This window comes from Magnolia sinica, chromosome 5 (assembly GCF_029962835.1).
Source record: "Magnolia sinica isolate HGM2019 chromosome 5, MsV1, whole genome shotgun sequence".
Lineage (NCBI taxonomy): Eukaryota > Viridiplantae > Streptophyta > Magnoliopsida > Magnoliales > Magnoliaceae > Magnolia > Magnolia sinica.
Window position 1 is genome coordinate 33,205,856 of NC_080577.1, and position 27,366 is coordinate 33,233,221.

At 39.6% G+C, this 27,366-nt stretch overlaps 1 protein-coding gene across 1 annotated transcript; it reads right to left on the bottom strand.

The window, feature by feature from the left end:
* Positions 1-4,228: 4,228 nt before the first annotated feature.
* LOC131245919 (phenylalanine ammonia-lyase-like) lies at positions 4,229-11,220 on the bottom strand. Its single transcript, XM_058245698.1, has 2 exons — positions 10,434-11,220; positions 4,229-6,150 (listed from the first exon to the last, which is right to left on the bottom strand). Exons 1-2 carry the CDS (start codon positions 10,823-10,825, stop codon positions 4,401-4,403), a joined length of 2,142 nt encoding a protein of 713 aa, XP_058101681.1. The 5' UTR covers positions 10,826-11,220; the 3' UTR covers positions 4,229-4,400.
* Positions 11,221-27,366: the final 16,146 nt, after the last annotated feature.

Genomic DNA, 27,366 nt, shown 5'->3' on the forward strand with positions numbered 1-27,366 from the left:
TCGTAGGTGGTTGGATTGGATACCGAAAATACTGTTTCTAGCATCGGGGCGCCATAGATGTCCCTGGGTAAAAATCTCTAAACCCGATGGTACCAGAGGATGACTCCAACGTTGAGACCGAGTGGATACATGAGCACGCGAGGGCCGTATACCAGTAGGCTGCGTCTCCCACTGTGTCGTGGTCAGTTGGAAAGGGGTGTGACCTTACCTGCCTCAGTGAGGGGGCAATTTCTAGGTTAAGTTTGACCAGCTTGAGGAATGTGTCCGCTATCGACGAGCCGAGCTCGATATTGGCAGGCGGATAGTGAGGTCTCTTCCACTCTCCCAGTTGTGCGTTCGGATAGGAACGACAAGCTGGCGTAGAGTGTACTAGACCCCGGTAATTATACAAAATGAGAACTGTACTGATATATGATGAGGATTGACATGCTTGAACTACATCTCGCATCGCACGGTCTTGACATGGCCGATAGCATTCATATCTTGCACCGCATAGCCTTGGTACGGCTGATTGCATTCATGTACTCATCAGCATGATTCCGCATTTCTTTGACCTTACATTCTGTGCACGCTCGTATTGCGCATACACTTACACCGCCCTCATAGCTTTCTATAAGCTTATGCATGATTGATGTGTGCAGGTGACGCCAGGACGCATCCGTAACCTTGTCGCAGTTGGAGTGTGCAGCCGAGCTTTTTGAGTTTCTGTTACTTTCATTACCTTGTATTTTTCCTTTTATACGCACTGTACTTAAAGTTTTTGATCATAGTGGATTTTGTGATGATGTTTTTGTGGTTATTGTTTGTGGGTTATGCTTATGGTTATGCTTATATTGAATCAAAATCATATTATAAATCCTCCTTATAGCATCCCAGGATCGGAACCTGGTGTATGGGTGCCGGGAGCTAAGACTGGGGTACTTCGGAGGCTGTTGGCGCCGGATTCGGCGATCGAAAAATTTGTGAGCCCAGTTTCCGAGTTCGGGGCGTGACAACAGCTAATTGGATGATAAAACATGGAGAAGTTGAAAGTAATTCAAAAGCAAATCAAGTGGCTGAGAGGCTTCTAAGAGGTCGACCGAGAGGGCAACCAAGACAGAACTTTGGTTGACAAAGTAAAGTAAGCCATCGATAGCTATATGGAAGTGAAAAAAGTGGCTGATATGCGTCCAAAAGCAAACCGAGCGGCCGAGAGATGTCTAAAAGCCAATCGAGCAGCCGATGGAAGCCAATTAATGGAATACGAATGAGAAGCTTATGAAATTGCAGTAAACTGCTACTAGTGAAGTATAAAATTATGTCCAAGTGTCCTAGAGGGGGGTGAATAGGACTTTTAAAAAATGTTAATCCTACTTAATGTAAATATTAACTTTTAAGCACTAGTAAGCATGATTAATTGACAAGCAAGCATAATCAAAAGCTGGGATAGTGAAATATATGAAGCTGCATTTTATCAAACATCTTATGTGCGGAAATTAAACATTATTGCAAATACAAGTAAGATCAAGCATCATAAACACTGGTTTTAAATCAGGTTAACCATAAACCTTTACAACCTACACAATATTAACTAAGGTGCATGCACAAGACAACATAAGGTGCCTACACAAGGCAATCACCAATGCCTACACAAGGCAGTAGATCCTGCACAAGGACTCTACACCTAATCTCCCGTCGGAGGCCTACGAAAGGTATTAGCGAATTTGTAGAACGAAACTTTAAATTTCAATCCTACACAAAGAAATGACTTCAAACAGATTGGACTCTAGTACTTACTTATAAGTGAGTGAGGCCTGTTTTAGCACATGTTGATAAAGATCTTCCTATTAATGAAAATTATTATACTCTCTTGAACCACAACCGCTTGTAGATGCTCCAATCGAGGGTACCGAGGTTGTTGGATTAGGGTTTGGTTCGATCTACTCTAGTTAATGATTAATCTTTAAGAGCTAGAGAAGATTCTCAAAAGCTAAGTATTGAATGATCCCAGCATAATAATTTGCCATTAAAGAGTGTTGCTGGATGATCAATGAAGGCTGGAGTTCATAGTTCAATCCTGGCTACGAATGTTCAAATAAATGGCTTTAAGCCATTGATTGAATGATGAACTCCTATATAAAAGAGGGCTTGAGAGTAAGAGTATTAACTGTATCAATCACTCTTTCAAATCTCTTTTCAATGCTCGCTCTAAAAGCTAAGAAACAACCCTAAGTGATATATAAAGTCAAATCTCAACGATAAAAAAATGGACAGAAATAAGTCATTGTCGATACAATCGAAATTTCCTTCAATGTCATCGAACCTTCTTCGAAGGTGCCTATCGAGCAGTGTCACGTCATCCACGAAGCAAGAGTGGTCGAGTCAGTAAAGAAGCTTAGAGTGGTTACTAAGATGGGTGACAAGTTTAGAAGCAAGTCTCCAAATGGTCATGTAGTGCTGGAATGGTTATAGTAATTGTCAGAACATGAGAAGCATCCGAATAGTCAATTTAAGTTTATAAATAGCAAGAGAATTCAACATAAAAATACATATCATATACCAACCAAACCAAACCAAATCTATCTTTGAATTACATTATTTGTTATTTACATTCTTTAGTGTAATCCTTACCTTTATCTACCATTTACGTTCCTTAATATAATATGTAACAATAATTAAGTATTTGTTAACTTTTATAATTCAAGTATCAAGCAAGTTCTCCATTCAGAGAAGCATTTTGCAATTGTTCTCTGCAGTTGGTTAGAAGTTTTATCTGTACCGAAAAAAAAAATCATTTTATATGGAAGGTAGAGGTGTAACCCATTTTTAAAGGAAGAACCCCCACCATCTAATAATCACCTGATCATGTTAAGAAACATTATGCAGGTGGTTGAATAGGCAAGGAATTTTATTTGATCTTGGTTGTATATGGTCGATTTCCAGTATAACTGCCTATTTTGGCACTTGGCGTCACAGTTGTTCAGTTTCAATTGAGTTGCACATTTAATTCTAACATACCCACGCTAGTCATGTGACTGAAATTGAAATAACAAAAGCACTTAGATGGGCGTGATTCTCAGTAGAGTCATGGTCGTATAAGGAGGTTTCGATTTGATGGTTTGGATCCTACACACAGCATTATATTTGCACGTGTGAGTCTATCTTCTCAAAAGATAAAGCTATTTTTCTAACAATGTCAGTTCTACCAATGGAGAATGATGAATGAGTGGCATCAAAGCACCCGTCCTGAAAGGAGTGTTTGGTTGCTGGTTTCTATATTCTCATGTGTTAACTTTTACATAGAAATTTCATTTTCCTAGAAAATCTTAACCCTGAAATTAAAACAAAATTTTAAGAGGGCATTTGGATCCTAAGTTAAGAAAAGTTATGTGTATCTTAAGTAACTTATCTTGATTTATACTTATTAAACTGAAGTGATTAAGTAACTTTAAATAAAAAAGCTACTTATAATTAATCATAAACCAAACTCACTTATCTCAAACAAATTAATTATTTAATATTGTAAGTAGAAAAATTAATTTGTTTAGTGATATCCAAATGGGCCCTAAGCTTTTGCCAAATAATTTTCCTTATATAGTGTATCAATTATATCAAATTTAATCATTTCGCATGCAACACTATCCCAACTCAAACATTTAAAGCCAAAATTAAAATGCAAATAATAATTATAATATATTTTAAAAGTGCAATGATAATAAAATTAGAGTACTATCTACTAAAAAGTTAGTAATTTTACTAATAATTCTTGTGTTTAGATAGGGACAATGAATTTATAATAATATTACTTTTACATTATTAAAATATCAAATCAACAAGAAAAATATGCTATAGTGCATTTATATGCAACTTATTCTCATTGAAAAGTTAGCTAAATGTAAACTCGCATTTATTAAAAAAAGCTGCTATTCTCATTACTTAAAAGAAAGTTAGCTAGGTGGGGATTCTTTTGAATCTTCTCCTCCTATTTATTTTAATTTGGATTTTTTATGCTTATTAGTAATGCGGATTACCATATCACATCCAGATATGATGAAATAGGACAAGCTGAAATGATATTTTGTAAATCATACATTAACCTTTTCCTTATTTTCCAATTGCCTTGTAAAAAATCCTAATTATTCATCAAACTCTACATCACAGAAAGCAAGCTATGCTGAAATTTCAGGCCTATTGGACACCTGAATGGGCTCTTAAGCTCAATCCAGCCATGGATTTATCAATGCCTGTCTGGAGAAAAATGCATTAAAATTCTTATTCAATGGAAACCAAACGCATCCGTAGAATTATACTTTTCAGTCATAAACATGGTCAAAACTCTATCTGACCACAAACACATACTTGTAAAAACAAAAGCAGTGAAATAATAGAGAAGAAAGTAATAAAACCATCTTTTGGTGGTTCTAACAGATAGGGATAGGAGCACCATTCCATTCTTTCAGGCACTCAAGGAGTGGATCGATTACCCGTCCATCGCATATCGCCGTAAACACCTTATCAAAGTCCTCTCCCGGCGACCGGACCTTCTCGCCGGTCAACAACGTCGTCCCAAGCTCTTCCCTCACAAACTTGTATAGAGGGTAGGATCTACACTCCTTGATAAGATTCGAAATTGCCGAATTTCCAATCTCGAATGCCTCCCTTACGCCTTCGACGTCTTTCAGCAAATGGGTCTTCAGCTCCTCTTCGAAATCACTGATCTTTTGGAAGATTGACGTGTTTGCATCCTTCTCCTTATCACCATTCACCAATGCGTGCTCAACGAGGACCTGCCTCAGCTTCTGCATGAGTGGGTAAGTGGAGCTGCATGGGTCGTCGATGTATGCAAAAACATACTCACGATCAATGGTCTTAATCAAGTCCTTCTCGCAAAACCTCGATGGATGGAGCTCGCCATTAGCACCCACGGTTAGGACCCTCTTCGACACTTGAATTACAGTATTCTTGACTGTGTTCTTTAAGTTCTCCTCCAAATTCCTGAGATCAATGGCTTGGCATACTGCAATCAGGTACGTAGCCGACATCAGCTTCAAGATCTCAACAGCCTCAGCTGTTTTCCTAGATGAGATCAGTCCCAGTGAGTTCACATCCTGGTTGTGTTGCTCCGCACTCTGCACATGATTAGTGACTGGATTAGCAAGGAATTGAAGTTCTGAGCAGTAGGCCGCCATTGCGATCTCAGCACCCTTGAATCCATAGTCCAAGCTTGGGTTCCGCCCGCCGGAGAGATTCGACGGCAGGCCATTGTTGTAGAAGTCATTGACTAACTCGGAGAACTGGGCAAACATGAGCTTCCCAATCGATGCAATCGCCAACCGAGTGTTATCCATTGAGACCCCGATCGGGGTGCCTTGGAAGTTTCCACCATGGAGCGCCTTGTTCCTGGAGACGTCGATCAGGGGGTTGTCATTGACGGAGTTAATCTCTCGTTCGATCGATCGGGTAGATGATCTGATCACTTCAATCTGTGGGCCAAGCCACTGTGGGGATGTGCGGAGAGCATAGCGATCTTGCTTGGGTTTCTGGAGTGGATCGAGCTCGTGGATCTTCTTGGCTACCTTCATGTAAGAGCTCCCATCCAAGATGTGTTCCATGATCGCCGCGGCTTCGATCTGGCCAGGATGATGTTTCAATTTGTGCGTGAGATGGTCGGTGAACTCTGGCTTCCCTTGCATCACCTCGCAGAAGATTGCCGATAGGACTTCGGCGAGGAGTGCTAGTACATTGGCTTCAAACATCACGATGGATGCTAGACCGGACCCCACTGCCGTGCCATTTACAAGAGCAAGGCCCTCCTTGGGCTGTAATTCAAAGAACCCGGTTGGAATACCCGCTAGGCGGAAGGCCTCTGCAGCATCCACCGTCTTCCCATCAGCTGTGACTGCCTTGGAATTGGGCCGGCCGGTGAGTATCCCCGCAATGTAGGATAGAGGGATGAGATCGCCTGATGCCGTGATCGTCCCCCTGAGGGGTAAACAAGGGGTGATCTTGTGGTTCAGAAGGCTGATGATGGCTTCTAACATCTCGAAGCGAATGCCGGAGTAGCCTTGAAGGAGGGTGTTGATCCTCACCACCATGGCGGCACGGGTGGTGGTCGGTGGCAATGTGTGGTCAGATTCTTGGGTGGCGCCGAAGATTCCAGCATTGAGGAATCTGTTTTTAGAAGATTCACCAAAAAGCTAATCAGAAATAAATAATGGCATGATTAGGGGTGCACACGGAACCGGTAAATTGGATCAGAATCAACCAGACCGCATAGTTTAATTAGGTTATAAAGTGCACCGATTTCGAAAATCAAAGAACCACTTAGTTCGATTTGGTTCTCGATTTGGGGTTGTGTAGAATTGAACCCTGAAACCAGACCCCTTTGTCAATAAATATTTTAAAAAAATTTAAAAAAATAAAAAACTAGACCATTCATCAAATGCATCATAACACGAGTAAACATTAGCCGCGAAATCGTTTTGAGAACATGAAAGGGTCATAAAAACAAACCATGACAAGGTTACTCTCCGTTAAATTTTTCAATAGAGGACTGTGGATTGGATTATAAATTAAAAAAAAAACCATGAAATTGGTCTGGATTATAAAAACAAATCATGTAATTTGGCTGGATTATAAAAACCTCAGAATCGTAGAACCGAACTGGAACTGAACTAATTTTTTACGGCCTGGTTTCAATTCAGTTCTAAGGTGCAAACAGTTTGGTTCGGTTCTAGTTTTCATGTAACCGTTGGGAACGGTTCAGTTTCGGTTTCACCTCGTAACCAGATCATGACGAGCCGTGTGCTGGCCATGATCACCAAGGCATAGTTTAAAAAATCACAAACGCTACTCGACTCTATGTTTCCAGTTGACTCGAAGACTCAATTCGACTGACTCGATATTTCCTAACGGCTTGCTCGAAATCTGGCCGAGTTCAGTTGACTTAGCCTGCCTTCGAGTGACTCAACAATGCTGAGAACTTGATTTGAGGTAATCCACATGTTGCAATGATCAGGGTTATCTGATCTTTCCATCATGGGGGCCCACCATGGATGGGCCACAGTTGACAGAACATAGCGATGGATGATCCTAACCGTCAGAATTGTTGTTCGTCTTCAAATTTATATTTTGATCAGAAATTAATCAACAACGAAACCTAACTGAGATTTGGATCCATATCATCCTGGTGGTTCCTATCCATTGGACTGATGTCCTGCAGACATCATGATGGGCATCGCAAATAGCATTGTAGACTAAACCTACAAGTGGGTCCGGACTCATTCCACATATAATCAACGGCATAGATTTAGTGGGTCCCTGTATAGGTAAGATGCAATAAATATAATGGGACTTTGAAATTTGAATGATGCCCATCACCTAACTTTGCATGGTAAAGGACGTTAGATGCAACTTATGAAATATGTTAATCTCATTTTAATTAATCGTAATTATATATTAAAGACCGTATTTCTTTATGGTCTGGGATTAAAAATATATAATTATGATTAATTAATTAATATGAAGTAAAGTCATTTCTAACTGCCCCTAATCCCTCGTATTGACAAAAGCTTGTAAAACTGATGAAGCGAGTGGATGTCATACATCATGGTAGGCCCTACAGTGCTTGCATCGGTTCCTTTTGCAAGCAGATTGGTTGGTATACCAGCCACCACCAACCTAACTGTTATGGGTACGTGTCGTGCGAAGACGACTGCTGTTGCTCCTCAACGTCCGAGTTGTGCGAACGGTTCAAAGGAGATCAAAGTTACATAAGGCCCCACAATGATGTGTTTATTATATCCAAACCGTTCATTCATTTGGAGAGATCATTTTAGAGCATGATACTAAACATGATTCATATCCAAAGCTCAAGTGGACCACACCACAAATAACAGTGTGAATATTGATTCTCACCGTTAAAACATTTGTAGGGCGTACCATAACGTTTATTTTCCATCCAATCTATTCATGAGGTCACACAGACCTGGATGAAGAGGAAAAACAAATATCATATTGATCCAAATTTTGTATGACCCCAAAAGAGTTTCAATGGTAGACATTCAATTCCCTACTGATTTTTGTAGTGTGGTCCACTTTATCTTTGGATCTGTCTTGTGTTTCTGTTCAAGCCATACGATGAGCTTTCCAAGTGGACGGACGGTTTGGATATAACTCATACCTTATGATGGGACCCACATAACTTGGTGAGGTCAACACACTAGGCAGGTCGGTGGTGTGTGCATGGTGCACCAGCCAATCCGCTTCCGGAGTCGTGGTGCCGAACCAGATCGACCGGACGCGGATTTCCTGTGAAAGCGTTTCCCAGGAAGTTCCTGTGGTGGGATGCTAGGTGAGGCCATCATTTCAGGACATCTGACCACAAATTAGGTGGATCAAACACTCCTGCCGCACGAGGGGAAACAGCAGTGATTCAGTGAGGATCGTTGAAACATTTTCATAGTCACAAAAGTTTCGTATGACACTCGTTTTTTCGTGCTTTCGCTTCATCTCAATGGGAATGACCTTATAAACGGTTTGGATGGAATATAAACATCAAAGTGGAGCCTAGGAAGATTTCAACGGTATGAAACTCTTTCCTCAAATTTCCCTCTCATATGGCCCACTTGGGTATTGTATCCCCTTCATTTTCGGCTCAAATTCCTAAAATGATCTCTCAAAGTGGATGGACGGGGTGGATTTCTTACAAACATCGTGGTGGCCCACCTAGCATCCCGGCGCAGGAACTTCCTCCAGAAGGCTTTCGCAGGAAATCGGCGTCCAGATCGGCCGGTCCAAAAACCTAGTTGGCTTATGCGGCAACTCGGACAAGTGTTAATTACAGTGTGTAGTTGAGAACGCGAGCAATAAAAAGCTCTATGGCCCGCGTTTGACACACGTGTTAAGAGTCGGTATAAAAGTCACTCAGACTCAAGTGAGCCACAGTACAAGGAACGGTGAAGTTGCAGACACCCACGATTGAAGCCTCCATGGCCGACCAAGGGATGTCCTGCCTAAGATGGCCCATGTGATCGACGGACTAGATCTCACACGGACATGAGGGTGGCCCACGGTGCTTTTGGCGGCACGTCCTCTCTCCAGCATATGTCGGAAGGATTCAAGCGGGCATTATAAGGAACACGTGTCAGCTCACAAGAATATCTCACACGCAAGCAGCTGTACATGACCTTGGATGCCACCGCGGCATTTGTACCGGATCCGGCCTTTCAGCCGTTTTTGGGTTTGAATTCCGGGGGCTTTTGGGTGACTTCCATGGAAACGGATTGGCTACTCCCCCTGCCACTAGCCCGGCGGCTGATGGTCGATGCTCTGTGGGCCCCACCATGATGTATGTGTTTCATCCATGCCGTTCATCCATTTTTACATATCATTTTAAGTCTTGACTCCAAAAATGAGAGGGATATAAATCTCATCTGTACTACACCACAGTAAAACAATAGTGATTGGATATCCACCATTAAAATCCTCCTAAGGCCCACTGTACTGTTTATTTGACACCCAATCTGTTGATTAGGTCATACAGATCTAGATGAAGGGAAAAGACAAAGATCAGATTGATCCAAAACTTTTATGGCCCCGAATTTTTTTTTAATGGTCGACGTTCATTCAACACTGTTTCTGTAATGTGGTCCACATGAGATTGGGATATACCTCATTTTTGGTCTCATACCCTAAAATAATCTAGAAAAATAGATGGACAGCATGGATGAAACACATACATCATGGTGGGGGCCCGCATTTCACCGACCACCAGCCATTGGGTGGTGGCAGGGGGAGTAGCCAATCCGTTTCCGAGTTCCACATGCTTTCTACGGTGTGGCCCACCTAATAGTTGGAACTGATTTTGGAGGACGCAGATTGGGTACGGCCTCAGCCCCTACCAGGTAAGTACGGGCAGCGACACGGCGGGATTTGATTGGCCCCCACCCAATTGAGAATGGAACATGGCCCAAAAATCATATTAATTGAATGATCCCAACCATCCAATTAGTGGCAAAGCAATAAGTGGATCAAATGATTAAGGTCTTCCGATCGGTATAGGCGTGATCCTTCATCCACCCACGACATAGTTTTAAAACTCACTGATTTGGCTCGAAACTCGGCCGAGTCACTCAAAGAAGACAGAATTCAATCTGAGTCACTGTGAAACTCGCTCCCGCGATTGACTCGGCCTGAAAAGATTCATGGAGTCTGATCGTTTACTTGTTCACCTTCGACTCAACCCACCCAGCTGGAAGTCCAGTTGATTCCAGTTTTTTCGTTTTTAAACTATGATCGTGGATAGGGCCCACGAATCGGATGGTCAGGATTGACTTGCATGCACCCAGATCCTTCCCATTTCCATAACATAGCTAGCTCACCTAGAACATCCCTACCTTCTCCACCATCATTTATTATTTTTTTTAAAATTAGAAAATGTTAGAGAATATTACCTTATAAGCTCCCTTTGAAGGGCCTCTCCGTTTTTGGTTCTTCTATGTGAAGTTGCACCAAACCCGGTGGTGATACCATAGCTGTCTGTCCCCTTGTTCATGCTCTCCATCACCCAATCACTGCTAGCCTTGACCCTGGCCCGCGCCGACTCCGATAGCTCGATCCTCACCGTCGGCTCGTGGGCCACAGCGGCCACCTGTGCGATAGTCAGAGATGCGCCTCCAAGCTTCACCAAAGGCTGCCGAAACTCGCCCACCATGCGCTTGACGTCGTCGAGATGGCTGCCTTTCAGAGACTCAGCTGCCATTCCCCAGTTCAATGGATCTTTGAGGCAGAGGCTTTGCATTGAGGCATTGTCATTGCTATTCTCATGATCTTGGCCAAATTCCATGTTTGATGAAGAAAAATCCGTAAAAACAGAACCGGAAGCTGGAGATTCGCTGGAAACAGCACAACCCAAGTAGGATTGAATGCAGGGAATTGGTTTTAGTTTGGAGAAAACAGAATTACAGGAGAAACTGATTGGATTTGACGAGGAAATAACTATAAGAAGAGGAAAACTGCTAATAAAAGTGGGTAGAAACAACTATTTTCAGGAGTTTCAAATACGCTTTTCAATAAAATTTTTTGAATTTTCTCAAGAAAAATAGCAGATCTCTCAGAGAAAACCCAGAAATCGATTTGAATTCTGAGCGAAAATCGCAATACAAAGAGAAGATTTATCGGAAAATGAGAGGATTTTGTGAGAGGAAATCTCAGGTATTCGATTGGATTTTCCTGAGTTGAGGTTCGCTTGTTGTTGGCTCTTTAAATAGAAGCCTCTACCAAACATTTTGCTGCGGGTTAGTTGTAAAACCTTGCTGGCCGTCTGATCTTCATGCCATCGGACCGTTACTTTAATAACACGTGGCTTCCATCTGGAGCATGACCTGAGCGTGAGGAGGTCCAAACGCACGCTTTCAATCGTCAAAGAGACAAAAGAGGTGGTTGTTGGGATGCCACGTCAGCAAATCGTAGCTCAGGCTATTCCACGAGAGGAGAGTCTGAACTTTGAATATGCGTGGCACACATGGCATGTGCCGCACGGGTTTGAAATACAGTCTATTCATCAGGTGAGGAGGAACGAGAATCATGTAGTGGCACAAGTATCGTGGGGTGGACTATATAAGCGTGATTGATGGGAAATTTTAATAAAAGATGACCAACTGTTATATGTGGCCCCCGGATCAGGACGTGCTGGGAGTTTAAGGTCGGCCCCTGTGACACGGACGCGGATTTCCTGCTAAAGGCTTTCGTAGGAAGTTCCTGCGCAAGGATTCTTGGTGGGGTCCACTGCAATGTTTGTGAGAAATCTAATCTGTTCATCTGTTTTTCGAGGTAATTTTTGGACGAACGACCAAAAATATGGTGGATCCAAAACTCAAATGGGCCACACGAGAGGAAACAATGGGGATTTAGTGACCATCCTTGAAATATTTATATGGCCACAAAAGTTTCGTATCTGTCTAAGTTTTTAGTGTTTTCACTTCATCCCAGCAAAAATGACCTTATAAAAGGTTTGGATGGCATAAAAACATCAAGATGGGGCGTAGGAAGGTTTCAATGGTAGGCATTCCTTTCCCCATTGTTTCATCTTTTATGGCCCACTTGAGTTTTGGATCCTTTTCATTTTTGGTCGCATGTCCTAATTGAGCTTGAAAAATGGATGGACGGATTAGATTTCTCATAAACATCAAGGTGGGACCCACCTAGAATCCTTGGACAGGAACTTCCTGCAAAAGCGCTTTCGCAGGTAGTTCTGCGCAAGGATTCTTGTTGGGGTCCATTGTGATGTTTGTGAGAAATCCAACCCGTTCATCAATTTTTCGAGATAACTTTAAGACATACGGCCAAAAATATGGTGGTTCCAAAATTCAAATGGGACACACGAGAGGAAACCGTGGGGATTTAGTGACCACCATTGAAATATTTATATGGCCACATAAGTTTTGTATCTGTATAAGTTTTTTGGTGTTTTCACTTCATCCCAGTGAAAATGACCTTATAAACGGTTTGGATGACATATAAACATCAAGATTGGGCGTAGGAAGGTTTCAACGGTAGGCATTCCTTTCCCCACTGTTTTCATCTTGTATGGCCCACTTGAGTTTTGGATCCTCCTCATTTTTGGTCGCATTCCTAAATGAGCTTGAAAAATGGATGGACGAGTTGCATTTCTCACAAACATTGCAGTGGGCCCCACCAAGAATCCTTGCACAGGAACTTCTTGTGAAAGGCTTCATAGGAAGTTCTTGCGCAAGGATTTTTGGTGGGGCACACTGCGATGTTTGTGAGAAATCCAACTTGTCCATCAATTTTAAGAGATAACTTTAGGACATACGACCAAAAATATGATGTATCCAAAATTCAAATGGGCCACACGAGAGGAAAAAGTGAGGATTTAGTGACCACCATTGAAATATTTATATGGCCACATAAGTTTTGTATCGAATCTTAAACACGTGTATTACATTGGAATGGATGTGGATGAACATGGATTGGGTACTACCCCCGCCCGTTCGTTGCTAGGAATGGATAGGTGCTCTGAAGGGACGCCGTGATTTATGGGTTTTATCCACACTGTCCACCATTTTTTCCACATCCTTTTAGGGTGCAAGACCAAAAATGAGGCAATTCCAAGGCTCTAATGGACCACACCACAAGAAGCAGTCATGATAATGACATCTACCGTTGAAACCTTTTTAAGGCCCACCGTGATGGTTAATTGCAATCGAACTTGTTCATATGGTCATATATCATATAGATATGAATGAAGGGAAATCACAAATATCATCTTGATCTAAAAATTTCGTAGCCCCTAAAAGTTTTCAATGTTAAGTTTTTAATCCCCACTGTGTGGTCTACTTGAGCATAGGAATTACATCATTTTTGGGCTTAACTACGAAAATGATATGGAAAAATGGATGGACGATGTGGATAAAACCCATACATCACAGTGGCCCCTCAGAGCCCTTGTTCGTTCCCAACTGGGATAGGGTGGGAGTAGTGGTGTACACCGAGTGGAGCTAGCCTCAGCTCGACTCGGCTCAGTTAGCAACTAATCCTGGCTTGTGTTTGACTTGGCTCGGTGACCGAGTAACTATGTCCAGCTTGACTCGGCTTGGTCAGCATATCGAACCAGTTCGAGCTGAATTTGAGCTCGAGCTTTCGAGTTGAGTTTGAGTTTTCGAGCCGAGTTCGGGTTCAAGTTTGAGTTTTCGAATTTTCGAGTTATCGAAATTGAGTTCGAGTTGAGTTTTCGAGATGAGATCAAGTTCGAGGTCAGAACTTAGAAGTATCGAGTTAAAATTGTAATTCTACATAACATTTAATAACACAATAAAAATGAAATACAAATTGAAAACTAGAAATATTCTTATTATAACAACATTGGAATTTTTTTTTTTACTGTCGTTATTTACTAATTACTACTGGAGAGGAAATTTGTTTGTCGAGCTCGAGTTGCTATTAAATTCTTCATATACGTACTCATTCACCTCTTTTGAATCAGAAGGTGGAGAAAGCTTTTTATTGTCCTATTGTATAGTTTGAATTAGATTTTTTAAACTTTCTTTGTGAGTAGATTTATTTGTAGTTCCCAACGCTCTGTAAAATACACCAAGACTAGAGAGAAACTTGGATGGTTTGTTACTCTTCTTCTTTTTATTTGTGCAGCTCAAACTTGCTTCGACATCTTTTTGTTTTGGAGGACATCGTTGATGTGTAGAAGTCTCTTTCATACTATGTTTTAAGATGAGTTGAAATTGTTCTTCTTTCAATGCTAATAATCTAGCTTCCTCCTTTGCCTTTGAAAGTTTGGATGGGGGAGTAAAATATTTTTTATTTGAATTAATAAGTTTCTGAAAAAGAAGTTAGATTTCCTTTGGGGCTTTAGGACATGATTTTGGATTTTCACCTCGACATGATAAGTGTAACCTGAGTTGATTAGTTTTGTTAACAAATATGACCCCACACATATGACACAAAATCTTCAGTTTTCCAGACTTTGGAGAGTGGACTAAGGAACCATAGTCCCAAATATCGGTCGATGGTTCACTTGAAGACATATCTACAGTTTGTGTTAGAAAAATTAGTATTTTAGTAATAATAAAATATGAAAACAGATGAAAAAATGAAATATAAGATATAAAAGAAATAATAAAATATGATATATAAAAGCAATAATAAAATATGAATTATAATATAAACAAAAACATTATATGAAAATAAAATAAAAGTCATTGATGTATTTTACTTATAACATCCATCAACATAACATAAAATTAAAATTATATATTACATCATTTTCATGTTTCAAGAAATTAATAATATAAATGTTAACCTAATTCCATTCATGTTATTGTTTTTGCATGTGCTGCGTCTTAAGACTCGTTCTCCTCCTCATCTTCCTTATCAATATTAAAACTATTACCTCCCCAACTTGAACACAATCAATCTTGTGTACAAATTAATACTTTAACTGTATTTGGTGTAAGGGAGATTCGATTCTCACTCACGAACCTACTCCCTGTGCTAAAAATAGATTTTGATGCCACCGTTAAAATATGAATTGACAATATGTCCCATGTTATCGCTGATAGTGTAAGGTATTTTCATTCACTAACTCTCATTTTCCACCACTCTAAAACATCGAAGTTTAAATCTTGCTGCTTTACGATTGATTTTTTGAAATACAAGTCTAATTCTAATTCTAATTCATTCGTTTAATTGTTTATATCTTCTTGTGCTAAGAAAGACATGTACTCATTGTCGAACATGGTATTAATGCTTGTAGAAACAACATGAGCTTTAACTTCTTTATCACTTGGTGTGGACCGTATAGTTGTGTACGTATTGTACAATTATCCGATTGTGTCACGAACCTTCGAGGTTTCAATTACTGCCATTTGATTAAAATAAATCTTTATAAAGATGAACTTAACATAGCTTATCTTGTATTGGGGATCAAGAACAACCGCTAAGGCCATTAACAATGACATTTGTCCCAGTACTTATCGAACATCATTTACATACCAAGTGCCATAAGTTGTAGAAAATCTGGACATTCACTGACACTTTTTCTTAGGGCTTCCTTGATCTGCCAAACATATGGAAGAAATATATTTGTTGTGAGATACTTATTTTCAGAAAATATCTTCGTGTAGTCATAAAAAACTATTAGAAACTTGTGAACTTCTTTTGCTTTGCTCAAATTTTCTTCAGTAGGCAACCAAGTATACATTTTATCACGCGTTGCATATTCCGAAAATGCAAGTTCTAATTCCATGGCCAAATCCAACATTTCAAAAGTTGAATTTCAACGTGTTCATATATCTAACTTCAACATTTTTTGAGACTTCACATTCAAATGTTAGATTATGTTATTCCATATACTCAATTTTGAAGGTGAGCCCCATATGTACTTTACACTCTCCCTCATATTCTCTATAGTTTAGTTAATTATTTTTAACCATTCTTGTACAATTAGGTTTAGTATGTGGGTACAACACCGAATTTCAAATATTTTTCACTTAAAAAATAAATTACTGGTTGCTTTGAACTAGTTACATAAGAATGAGATTACACTATCATTTGTTGAAGCATTATCTAAATTTATTGAAGAGACTTTATTTTCAATGCCCCAATCTCGTATATAGTTATAAATGTAATATGAAACAATTAAACTGGTATGAGGAAGTGGAAAGTGGTGAAAGTTCAATATTCTCTTGCAGAGTTTCCAATCTTCATCACCATAATGTACGGTCAATGAAATGTGTTAATTTATTTGATTAGAAGCTGTCCACAAATCAGAAATTAAACTTATCATTGAGATTGATGTTAAAACTACTTTTAGTTTCATTTTCTCACTTGTATATATTTTCATGCACTTCTTCTTCACAGTAACGTGGGGGACTTTCTCAAAGGAGGATTAATGAATTTACTACATCCCATGAAAATTTACTCTCTATCATTCTAAATGATTGTTCATCAAGGATCACCAGTCTTGCATACTACTCTTTCGGCTTCACTTATCTTTTTCTAACTTATGAGTGAAAATTTTACCTTGATATGCATCTCCATCAGACTTGCTAAACGATAACAACTGTTAGCCCGAAAGTAGAATTCTTGGTCTCTTTGAACAACTTTGCCCATATATGTTTAAATGAGTAGTTGACTACCCGAAATTTTTGTTGTACAGTGCTTTGCGGTGCATACATCTGATCTTAAGAACATCATTAACTAGAATTTCTTCAAAATTATCTCACACAACTGACCTTTTCTTTCGTTTACTTGCAGTTGTAGCTGAAGACCCCTCTCCCTTAACAATAAGAGGAGATGTGGCTGACACACTGGCACCAAGGGTAGTTGAGACTTCCTCCTCACTAGCCATTTATAAATATAAATATAAGAAATTAACTTTTAGGCACTTTTTAACACATGTAGTGTGTATATAAATGTCTTCTAAATTTTTAGCAATTTCTTAAGTGTCTAAATTAGTCTCCCATTCAATATTGAATAGATTGTAATGCATTCGTTATTCAATTTAAATGCCCTGCCAAAATTTAGGCAACATATCCCCTTATCTCTAAAAAATATATTAATCTTGTATTTGATTCCCATGTTAGCTATCCACACAAAGTGTGAATATTTGATGATGAAATAAATGTAAAAAAATATATTCAGAGAGAATATGAGATATGAATTGAAACAGGTATGTGTATTTAAATTAAAATAAATGAAAACATTCTTATCTATCAAACAGTGAACTATCCAAAAAGGGATAATTTGAGAATTTGTATGCATCCAAAAATACGCTAAATTTATATCTGGCAACATAGAAATCCTCAAATGGACAACTGATTATCCTATACTACAAATACAACAATAAGACATTAAAAAAATAATGTTACTGATTAAACATTAAGAAATTAACAATAATAATAGCATTAATTAAATTAGTAATAATTGTAAGTGTTGTGGTTTCCTGCTCCTTTAGTTGTCAAATTTTGTGGTACCAAAAACACAATCTTTGTCTTGTGTAGCATGTTGATTTATATGTTCAAGACACTGCATCATAATGTTTCAAGTTAAGAATGGTGATCTACTTCAAGAAATGTAAGGTCAAGTATTTTGTCTACTTCTGTAAGCTTCAATGTTCAGAGTTTTTAAAGCTACATCGAAAAGATGAGTGCTTGTTCAAGACTTACGATAATGTTCAACTCAAGATCAAGTACAACTCAAGAATGACAAATTCAAGCTTTAGAAGATCTCAAGTTCAAGCTACATCATGTAGAGATCTCAAAGCTTCATAATCTTCAAAGGTGAACTATCATCTGAAGAAATGAAGATTCAATATCCATATCTCACATTTAAGGTATGAATGACCTTAGATTGACCTTAGAGTAGGTCATTTTGTATACATAAGTCAATTGAATCATTTTATAACTGTTTGGTCTGTTCTAAGACTAGTCCTACACCTTATTCGATTAGTCCTAGAACTGCCTCGACTAGTCCAAGAAATTTCAAGACCAGTCCTAAGTTTGTTACAAAATTTTAAAATTTTTGGGTTGAGTTACGACCAGTCCTGGACTCTTTTCGACTAGTCGTGTAAACAGTGCACGATTCGTCCTACGACCAGTCTAGGATCTACGACTCAAACTACAGCGAACAAACCTGGTGCCTCACGACCAGTCGTAGGATGGTCACGACCAGTCGTGGAGGTGTCATGACCGGTCGTGCAAGGCCTACGACCAGTCGTGGAACGGTTTTATCCGATCGCGCTCAAAATTTCAAAATGCAGTTCGTCTTACGACTAGTCGTAGTGTCCTTAGGACGAGTCGTAGATGCGATTTCTGCAACTATAAATAGAGCATGAATTTCAGAGTTTTATATCGAATAGAAGTAAAATGAAAACATCACTCTGAGAGATAAGTTTATGTTCTTTTTAAGCTACATTGTGTATATTTAATATTATTTTTTGTTAGCTTTTCTTATTTGATTTTGTTTCTGTATTCCAATCTAATTTGAAAGAGGAATTGGGATATTCCTTCTTCTTGGAATCAAAACCAAATAGAGCTAGCCCAACTGGTTTAATTTAAAATCAATCTAAAACCTAAAACCATTTCAAAGTGAGTATTAGACATTAAACTTCTACATTCAAACTTCTACTCCTATGGGTTCTTCCAAGCTGCTATAAAAGGAGAAATCCAGGTATTTTACATTATTGTAAATTTCCTTCTTTTGGTTTTATTTGAGATTAAGCCAGAAAAATCTCAATTTGTTGGTTATCTGAGGAGAGCTAGAAAACTCAGAAAGTGGAGTTTTTGAATTGTGTAAGCCCATTTGAAAGACACAATTGTGAAGGTTTTAGGTGAACCTGAGAAACCTATTTTCATAGTGAACGTTAATATCCCTTGTGTGAGGATATTAGGAGTGGAGTAGCAAGCTGTGTGGCTGTTGTTTAACAGTTGGTGAACACACAGATGAACCACTAAAATTCTTTGTATCTTGTGATTTGAATGTTTGTTTAATTTCTATTTCTTTTATCAATCAAATTTGTGGGATGTATGTGTGGATGTGAATGTTGTAATATTTACATTTCAAGCATTGTGGGGAATGTTGTAATAGTTTATAATTTATTTCTTGCTATTTCCTTTATTTCCTTTCAGTTTGAGTTTTTAATATTCAAATTGTTCTAGTAAAGTTGTCCTGCCATAAACGCTTGGTTTTTATGGTGTAAGGTTGTCCTTAGAATAACATTAGTATCAATCTCTCTATTTGAGGTTGCTTTACATTTCTGTATTGTGATTTGTTTAAAGTGCTATCTCTATTTGAGGATTGGGGAACATTTAAAATGAAATAACTATAAATGATAACTAATAATAACATTAAGTCATGTGATTACTAATCTAACATTAATTTAATATTAATTTTAATATTGATATATTATAATATATTTATTCATATATATATATATATATATATATATATATATTATAACATTAATATTACTTTAATCCATCCATCCGATTCATCCATAATTCAACAAATTATCCATCTGCCCCTACCAAGTATCATCCAACCAATCATCCATCCATCCGTCCCTTTCATCCATCCAAACATCCAATCAATCATTCATCTATCCATCCAACCATCTAGCCAATCATCCATACATCATTTTTATTTATGTATAATATATAAATATAATATAGGATTTACTGTTTCAGATTTTTTATTTAATATGTAATATATAATTAATTAATTATGTATATTAATAATATATAAATATAATATTAATATGGTTTATTATTTAGAGTTTTTTATTTAATAATTTATGGTTTACTATTTAATGTTTTTATTTAATAAATAATATATAATATACTTTTTAATTATATAATATTTAATATATATTTATATATATTTATAATATATAAATAATATTTGTAATTTATAATTTTATAATTTATATAATTCAATAAATTCAAAAATTCGTGTTCGACTGCTTACCGGCGGCCGGTTGGGCTGAGAGAGAGAGAGAGAGAGCTCGGGCGGCCGGTTGGGTTGAGTGAGATTTGAAAGGGGTAAAGTAGGTTATGGTTTAAAATTTCTTTATATACCCCTTGACCGAGTCGAGCCAAGTCAAACTGAGTCGAACGGATTTCAAGTTATATATCGAACAAGTCGATTCGAGCTCGGGCCAGCTCGAACTCGACTCAAAAATTTTTCAAACTAAAAAAACTAGCCCGACTCAGCTTGAACTCAGTTTCGAATTGAGTCGAATCGAGCTTTTTCGAGCCGGGTCGAGCGAGTTGACCGAGATAACTCAGTTTGTGTATAGCTCTAGGAGGAAGTAGTACACAATCCGCATCAAACCAGTCCTGGGAACGGATGCATTTTTCCTACCAGAGTTGTTGTGGGAGCCCGTGCAATGAAAAGGTTCTTGTTGTCCAGCATGACGTTTCCATGACATCCACTCTTTCTATCATCTGAGCCAACTCACTTTAGGATGAGAGGCCATAAATCAAGCGGATCCAAAATTGAGGTGGGCCATACCACAAGGAAAAGTGGGAATGGTAATGTCCACCATTTAAAATTTAATTGTTAGGTCCCACCCAAGTTTTAGATCAGGATAATCTTTTTTTTTTTTTTTCCTTTTTCTTTCATTCTTATGGGGCTCACCTTGTGAACGGATTGGATGGAATATAAACATCATGTTGGGGAACCAGGAACATTTAAACGGTGGGCATTCCATCCCTACTGTTCCCTGTGGTATGGCCCAGTTGAACTTTGAAACAGCCTGATGTTTGTCCTAAACGAACTGGCACAAATGATAGACAGAGAAAATTTCATACACATGACAAAGTGGGCCCATAGAGCTTTTAGTTGCACCCTCTCTATACAAACCACTATCGTTGAAAATCTACACCCTCTGGGAAAGGCATCTTCATCCCGCTCCTCTTGCTGTTGCACTGCATCTGGAGCAAGGAGCGAGAAGCTTTGATACTCTGGCAAACCGTGATAGATAATATACAGGCACCGAATAATTGTGCACTTAAAATGAAAGTAATTCAAGTTGAACCATCCAGATCGTGGGCTTTGATTCAGATGGGTTTTAATGACAAAAATTTACACTGAATTAAATTCTCTAGCTAACGGATTAGAAGGAATTTCAATGGAGAGATGAAATAAGAATGGTTCATTAGGCAGAATACAAACCCCTATTTCTCTTTTTCGGAAGATGGGCTCTCTACTGTAGATATGGCAACTTGGGTGGTTTACTTCGACTAGAAGCATATCTCGTGTAAAATGTAAAAGTGTTTGTATATGAGCTATCATACTTATCGAGAGTGTCAAATAGGAAGAACAACCAATGGTCTATTTACGTTTTTTTTTTTCCCTTTTTTTCTTACTATCAACCACCAGAGGACTACGGGCTCTGGAAATTATAATACAAAAAAGAACATAAAGTAGGAAGGTAGAAAATCCCACACACTAGGTCAGAGGAAAAAAAATTAAATAAAAAACACCCACACCCCATGTCAAGGAAAAAATTTTAAAAAAAAGAAGAAAAAAGACCACACTTCGTGCTAGAGATGAAAGGAGACAACTCACCTACACGTCGAGCTAGGGAGGAAGAAAGGCAAAGGACTTGGTATACACTTAAGTTATGGGGAAGAAAAAAACACACATATACTTCCCATGTCAAGGAGAAAACGAAGGAGAAAAATATTAGGAGCAGCCTAGGTCAAACGAGGCTAAGAGCGTGACTGCAGATATGGAAATAAATTTTCTAGCTAATGGATTGGAAGGAATTTCAATGGATGGATGAAACAAGAATGACTCATCAATCAGAATACAAATGCCAATTTCTTATTTTTAGAAAATGGCATCTCCACTGTAGACATGGTAATTTGGGTGGTTTACTTTGACTAGATGCATTCTTGATGTAAAATATGGGAGTGACTATGTAATAGATAAGAAATTGCTCAAGCCTGCCCTAAATTTTCGTGCATGTGCGACTACACTCCTCGTGTGTGAGCTCCGGCTTCTCGTGCGTGTATATAGACACCCCACTCCAAGTTGATAAGTTGGTTGAGTTTGAACCCATGGATGGTCAATCAAAACTCTAACCCTAAAGAGCTAAACCTTAGGAACCTTAAACTCAACCCAGTTGATCCAATCCTAAACCTCATGACCTTAAAACTCTGGATCCTTGAGTTAACTCGACGAGTCAACTCACCAAGCCAAATCATTGAGTCAACTCATCCGATCAACCTACCCAGTTCAACAACTCAATCAACTCACATATTTAAGCCCAAAACCAAGCCCGAACAAAGCCCAAAACCAAGCTCCAATGCGCAACAGCAATGCAGTGTCCTTCACAGCAGTGCCTCCACACGAGTGAGGGAGGTGGCCTACCAAAGGAGGAGTTCCAAGCGTGGACCGGCGGCGGCAACCTAATTGCCACCAGCCATGTCGCAACCCTGTATTGGGGCTGACATCCCTTAAGCATGTGGAGTCCCTCTTTTACAGCCTCTAAGTGTGCGGCTGGGTCTATTTACTCTAATGCTCATCTTCTTACCCAAATTTATCTTTTTACTACCTCATCCAACCCATGAGATAATTCCATGTGAAAATCTCTAATCGTAGCCCTTCAACCACCTTTTGCCCCTGGACTTTGCAGGAATTGCAAGAAAACTGAGTTCGGGGGGTATAAATAGCCCCCACCCCTTCCCAATTCAAGCATTCAGGAAGGATCCAGAGCATACAGGAGTCACCAAGTAATGTGAGAAAGCATCCACTACATCCAGCCATCCCTCCACCAAAGAGAGCGAGAGTGAGAAAGAGAGAGAGTCTAACCCTGGTCTAGTTCAGCCTAGCCAAAGTTCAAGTCCCTTGAGCCATTTAAGCCTAATTCGAGCCACTCGATCTTGCCTTTGTGATACTACTGTTCATCCAACCATTCAAGCTTCAATAAGTTTCATCTAAGTCTAAGCCTTAGCATTGTGCAACACTCGTTCCTTTGTCAACCCCTTACTCCTCAAAAACATCATCAATGCATTGCATTTCATTATTTTCTTATATCTAATTGGCGAGCGTATGCTCTTTGGCATATCGATATAATCAGAGCTTGCACACTAGAAACCTAATAGTTAGCCGTTATTTTGTCATAAGCATCAACATAGCATTGAGCATCTCACACATCATATTTTTACATGCTTTACATCATGCACTCGGTCGATTTGAACGTATGCTTTGTGGCTTGCCAATATTATTGGATCCTGCCCATTAAAAATTCATATCAACTACCCATCATTATCATTGCATTACATTTCAATCATTTGGGTGTGAGAACTAACCATATTCTTTAAAAATTAGTCATATCTTGTGAAATAGAGATTGTACATCTGTACAGGCAAAGTGGGTGCCTAAAACCTTCCATCTTTATAACCATAGTCCCTTACTCAAAATTTTTGTAACGCAAATTCAAAAGTCATCATAGGGCTGAGGATCTTCAAAATTTCAATGCTAAGCATTTCTATAGGGTCTAACTGACCGTATATTCGAAGTAATTGGTTAGTGGCGACTCTGGTCAAACATAACACCCTCTTAACCCCTAAAAGCTCTTGAGAGGCAACCCATGGAAAGTGAGTCAATTCCCCCACCCGGGATCTAGCGTACACAGGATGGCGATTTTGTTGGGGAGGCACTAGTCATACTAGTCGCAACCCGATTTAAAAAATAAGATCTTACAAATTCTTGAGGAACACCGGTTCTTGTACATTTGCATATGCATCCATTAGAAGAAAAGTAAAAAAGAAAAAGAAATTATGCCTCTACGAGTTAGGCATTCTCAAAAAAACCCTCCTTATCGCAGCATAATCCGCACCAGATCAAAAATAGCTATGGCCGACCACGAAAAAGATGCTCAAACCTTCCACACTCTCGATCTCACAGAAGCTCAACCTACATAACTATAACAGGTAGAATTCACGTCAATGGCCTGCATCCAGGAATTGGCACAAGGTGTAAAAGTAATGTAGGAAATGTTCCTACAATTCATGCAGGCGTAAGCCACCACAGCCAGCAATTGGATTGGCCCGGTTCAACAACAATGATAATAAACTTCCAGGCTCTTTTCGACCTCCAGCTCGAATCAAGCATAGTCATCGGAGTCCACACAAGACCATCGACACCAGCATCGCAATCCTCGACCATGGGGCACTTCTTTCATTAGTCTCCCATAGTTGGGAGTCAATCTTAAAATAATCCTGCAACTGGGATTCCTAGTCAATTTCAGAACAGACTCGCGGTCGGGGTTTCAAATCAATTTCTAGCAACCTCACAACCAGGGTTTCAAATCAATTTTGAACCGATCTTATAAACAGGCTCTCTAGTCAATTTTCAGCACATCCCACAATCGGGATCTCAAATCAATTTCAAACAGTAGCTTCCTTGACCGGAAGCCCAGGGAAAGCACTAGTGAATGCCTACAACGGGGGTCATTGTCAAGCCCTGTTCAACTTGCAAAATGTGCTGAATACTCAACAAGGGGGTCAGTTTCCATTATCCCAACTTCACCCGATCGGGAGTGCTTTTCAATTTCAATTTTACGCAACCGAGAACATGGTTATATTTCAATAAGCTCCTTCTCATGGGATCCATAGCATCGAAGAAATAGATCACTATGTTGAAGAAACGAAACAAACCTTACAGCAAGAGACATTAGTCTCTTAAGCGATCCGTGCATAAATAAAGGAGTTGCGAGAGCAGCTCCAAACTATGCAAAACCAGCTTCAAAGACATCAAGGGGTCTATCTACCCTCAACAAAATTCAGGGACTTGTATCTCTTTCTAGATGTATAAGTACCTTAGAACTTTAAGATACCTAAATTCAAGAGATAAACAATGGATGCCCTACGACATATCTCAAGGCATTCTGTGGGGAATTGAATGCAGTAGCAGGGAATGAAGGAGCCCTTACTGCTTATTCCAAAAGTCCTTGAAGGGTGATGCCCTAGACTAGTACACTTCTTTGGATTGACATCGAATCAAGACTTGGGAACAACTCTCGCAAGTATTCATCAACAAGTTTACCTACAACCTCAACATTGCTCCTAAGAGAGCAGACTGGTAGCCTTGAGACGACGAGGTGATGAAACATTATTTGTATATGTGGGATGATGGCGAGCGATGGTCGTCAGAATGCGCACCCCAATCGATGACGAGGAGCAAATCTCCATGATTGTCCATTCAATGAATCTAGGCATCTCTAGATATTCGATCTTGCATCCCTATGTGAATTTCTTTCAACTAATTCGTGCTGGAGAGCAAGTAGAAGCATGAATACATGTGGGGACGATCTCCCCGTGGCCTCATCAGGTCGCTCTAGTCAAACAAAATATGATTGAAGGAAGACCCATGGGATAATGGAACGAAAATGGAAATAGTTTCACCCATCACCCGACATAAGAAAATAAACTCATCGCCACAGCTCAGGGCACCCAACATACGCCTCAACAAGGACATCGCCAATACCAGCAGTACTGCCCTTAGCATCAACAATAGATGTACCAACCATCACCTCCACTGCAACAAAATCCATAGTCACGACCTTCACAATCACCACAACAGCGACAACCTAAGGAAAATGCCTAGTACCCCCATCAAAACCAACAAATGACATTTTAGGAGGTTCATCCCACTCACACAAACGTACAGTTAAATCATGGAAATGTTAGTGTAGAAACAACTCCTCACTCTCTTCCAACCCAAGCCACCTCCAAATCCTCTGCCGCTGAACGACGATGAGAATGAGTACTGCGTGTACCACCAGGGCCAAGGTCACTCAACAGAACAATATTTCTCCCTGAAGCATGCAATTCAAGATCTTATCTACAGTTGAAAGACTGCCATCTTGGATTTGGGGTTGAATCCAGCGACTCTTACGAACATTCTCCAGAATCCCCTATGATAGCATCAATTGGACCCCAACTCATTAAGCAGTCAAGCCATCAATTACGTCAAAAAGGAAAGCATCAATCGCTTCTTCTCTCCTATACGGTCTATCCATGTCATCCTGGAAGATCATTCCAATGCACTATTAGTCTTGCAAGGGGCATCCCAGACCCCTCTCCAAGCAATTGAGCCAGTAATCCTTCAAGGAAGGCACACTCCCTGTATTCCACTACTTCCTCTTATTAATAATTAGCCATGAGAGTCAATGGTTTTGGAAGGTGCACCCTCCAGCTTCGAACTAGTCATTTTGCAAGGAGCACTCCCAAGTTGCAAACCGATAATCCTAGAGGAGGGTTTCTCTTCACCTCCATCGTGACTCCCACCAATTCGACCAGAGACAACTCACAGAAGAATCTATTGGGAGTAGGTAGTCTTATGAGCCGGTTGTCTTACAAGGGGGACCCCGAGAAATCATCGACAGATCACTTGGGGCACCTCTCCACATGCCTCATCAGCTAGATCCTTCTTCATCCCATGGTAGCCTCCAACCACCATTGTAGCCAAGCGAAAGCCTATGCCTCATATCATCTATGAGGATGAACCTCACCATATCCCATTTAGTGTAGGCAACAGAGTGGTCCCACAGGAAAGAGCTCCATACGAAGAGCAGACAATAATTATCCCCACAACACTAACATAAACGCCAACCTCTGAAGAACTGATATTCCTTGAGGAAAAAGAGCTTCCATGTTACAAGGCAGTTCCTTGGATATACTTAGAATGTGCCGACATAGGAAATGCGAACCTCAATAGGCATTGCACACAAAAAATCAATAGAGGAGACCTTAAAGGCACTCTATCGGGGATAAAAAGAGAGACAACATATGATGTCGCAACACAACTCTGATGATCTCGACACAGATATTCGTATGAGAGATGCTATGCACATCACGAATGCAGTGGGAGTTGCTCGCCAAAACATTAATCGATGCTCATATCACCTCGGACACCCCGCCTAAAATGATTGCGCTCATGATTGGGCAACTCCCCACTCTTAGGGCCATCACCTTCATGGATGATGAGCTTCCTTCTTAAGGCTGAAATCATGGAAGGTCACTCAATATAGCTCTGTGTTACAAGAACCTACGAGTTCCACTGGTCTTCATCAACAATGGCTTAAGCTTGAACATGTGCCCACTCAAAATCATTGTTCGCCTCGAAATCGAACCATCATCCTTCTGGCTATGCAACATGAGTGTTAGGGCCTTCATCAACTCTCACCGAACTGTGGATGGAGAAGTAGATATTGAGGTGTAGATCGGCCCATATTTCTCGGTCATCACTTTCCAAGTCTTGGATATATTCGTGTCCATCAACATGCTATTGGGAAGGCCATGGCTTCATAAAGTCGGATCTATTCCTTCTACCCCACAC